The sequence below is a fragment of the Condylura cristata genome, unplaced genomic scaffold (genome assembly GCF_000260355.1).
Source record: "Condylura cristata isolate star-nosed mole 26May11 unplaced genomic scaffold, ConCri1.0 scaffold00035, whole genome shotgun sequence".
In the NCBI taxonomy this organism is placed as follows: Eukaryota; Metazoa; Chordata; class Mammalia; order Eulipotyphla; family Talpidae; genus Condylura; species Condylura cristata.
This window is the reverse complement of record NW_004567136.1, coordinates 15,334,526-15,336,991: the sequence shown is the minus strand read 5'-3', so window position 1 is coordinate 15,336,991 and position 2,466 is coordinate 15,334,526. Positions and strand designations below refer to the sequence as shown.

At 67.9% G+C, this 2,466-nt stretch overlaps 1 protein-coding gene across 1 annotated transcript in view; it reads left to right on the top strand.

The window, feature by feature from the left end:
- The window catches only part of SEC11A (SEC11 homolog A (S. cerevisiae)), a 12,743-nt gene that overhangs the window by 3,655 nt on the left and 6,622 nt on the right, over positions 1 to 2,466 (top strand). The window contains exon 2 of the mRNA XM_004693110.2: positions 768 to 877. Coding sequence (XP_004693167.1) covers positions 795 to 877 — 83 coding nt within the window. The 5' untranslated portion in view covers positions 768 to 794. The remainder of the gene's footprint in view (positions 1 to 767; positions 878 to 2,466) is intronic.

Genomic DNA, 2,466 nt, shown 5'->3' with positions numbered 1-2,466 from the left:
GTCGGGCCCTGCTCGGCCACGGCCCGGCAGCGCCCAGCGCCCTCCTGGCCCGGGCAGCATTCCGGACCCTGTCAGCTCTCACTCTGCTGAATTTCCTGCCCTGGGTTTTTCTCAAATTTTCTCCTGGGTTATTGCAAGTGGACCATGAGTGACCCGGCTTGCAGGGTCACGCCTCACAATAATGACAGCGCCCACGGCCCTCGCCTCGGCACCCGGGCAGCCTGGCAGCCGCGCCCCCGGCCCCACTGCGCATCTGTGGTGTGGCCGCGCCTGGCTGGGTGCTGCGCGTGATCCCACACGGGGGCGGCCCGGCGGGCAGCGGCGTGGGGAGAGGGGGCGCAGGGTAGGAGGTGCGGTCAGCAGTGGCCACGCCCCGGGCGACCGCAGACACACGCAGTTCGTCTTCTCCCACTGTTCCGTGCGCCTGCCCGGCCGCCTGGCTCATGCCGCCTCATCTATGTCGCGGCTCAGGCCCTCAGGCCTCGGCTGCCCCGACGGAGGGAGAAGAGGATGGGTGTCTCTGGGTGTCGGGGGGGCCAGGTCGGCGTGGGAGAGGGCTGTTCTGAGGGGCCGGCGGACGGTGGGGCGTCGGCGGCTCCCCGACGGGGCGGCCAAATTCGGGTGTCGCTGCCGGGGGTAGCCCATGGGGAGGCAGCCGGGCCTTTCCGCCTGCAGAAGGCCGGCCGGGCCTGCACCTGCTGCCTTGGGCGCGTCCGGCAGGGCGGGCCGGGGCGGGTCCGGCCTGACCGCTTCTCTTCTGCCCGCAGCTCTACTATCAAGTGCTAAACTTCGGAATGATCGTCTCGTCGGCGCTGATGATCTGGAAGGGGCTCATGGTGATCACTGGGAGCGAGAGCCCGATCGTGGTGGTGCTCAGGTACGGCGTCCTGGGGAGGCGGGCGCGGGCCCCTCTCCTCCGCCGGGGAGCCCCTGGTCCCAACAGGCCGCGCAGCGCCTGGCCGCACGCTGGGCCGCCGGCACTCTCCGGCCTCGTGCGCCTCCCTGGCAGCGTCAGGCCTGATGTCGGCTGTCAGGGTCGCTCCGAGGTCGTGTCCTCGGACGCCGGGCTGTCCGTGGCTCCCGCTGTTGGTGCAGACGCCGCGGTCATGTGCGGCGTCCTGCTGACCGTTAGATGTTGCTTCTGAACTGGCCTCGCTCGGCGCCTCGGTCGTTGCCGTGTCTCAGCCGCAGGTGACGGACGGCGCCTTGTTGCAGGCGCGGGGCCTCTGTGCGCGGCTGGAGCCGCTGCGGTCCGCAGGGTGAGCTCGGCTGTGCCGGGCAGCGTGCGAGTCCACCGCGCGCTCTGCTCTCAGCGGCTGGAGCCCTCCCTGGGGCCCAGGCGCACGCGCCGGCCCCCGGCCCCGGCCTTCCCCGTCGTGCTCTTGCGTGTACTCAGCGCTGCCTTCACGGGGGGGACCACGGGGGGGGGGGCGGCGCTGCCGGCTGAGCGCTGTCTGCCGCGAGCCGCGTGCTCGTGAGCCCGTCCTCGTCCGCGGCGTGAGGGCTGGCCTCGGGGCCAGGGCCTTCCCAGCCCCGAAAGCTGGGGCCCGGGGTTCCCGGGCGGCCTGGAACTCACCGGCGAGCTTTGGTGTGGGGGTGTGCAAGCCACGCCGACTGGAGCGCAGCAGGTGTCGAGGGCCGGGGCCCTGGAGGGCTGGCGCCCTTGGGCGCGGGAAGCGAGAGTGCTGGGGCAAGCGTGGGAGTCGGCCAGAGACCTGGCGAGCATCCCGGCGGCCCTGGGAACAGGCCGCGTTGGCTGCAGCTGGATGTTTACCATCTGTTGGGGCTAATAATTGGGGGTTATGTAACTTAGCGGGGAGGTGTTTATATTCTGGGCTTTTCTGGTTGCCAGTGCCAGAGAGAACAGGTCACGGCAGGTCCAGTCCCGGTCAACACCGGAAGGAGGGGCCTCCCTCAGGCGCAGGGCTTAAGTCTCGGCACCGTGAAGCTGTCACTGCCACCGCAGCACGACGCCACCCCCGCCAGGGGGTCACCCCAGCGCGCAGCAGACCCCTCCTGCCTCTGCGCTGCCCCCGGCAGTGTGTCTCCGTGGATCTGCCCCCCCGCTCTGTCTCTGGGGCGTCCTCTCACACACCCCCCCACCTTTGGCCTGGGCCAGCTCTCGCGTGCATCAGTAAATAAACCCTTAAAACGTCATTAACTCACGTTTCAGGATGTGTTCAAAACGAAACTGCCCCTCCCTCCATGGCGGCAAAGTCAGCTTCAGGATATTTAAGGGCTTTATGATAACATTTGTCTTGTGATTGACGTATTAAACGTCAAGGAATAGTTTATTCTCCGGCACTTGATCTTCACCGAAAGGCCGAGAAGCCACGGGTACAGTTTAGTGTCAAAGTCGTAGGCGCGTTCTGGTGACTCCCGTGACGTTCGGGGTTAGACGTCCCCCACCTTGTTCGCCATCTCCGTGTCACCTCCTTGACCTCTCTGACTCCCCGCAAGTCTGCG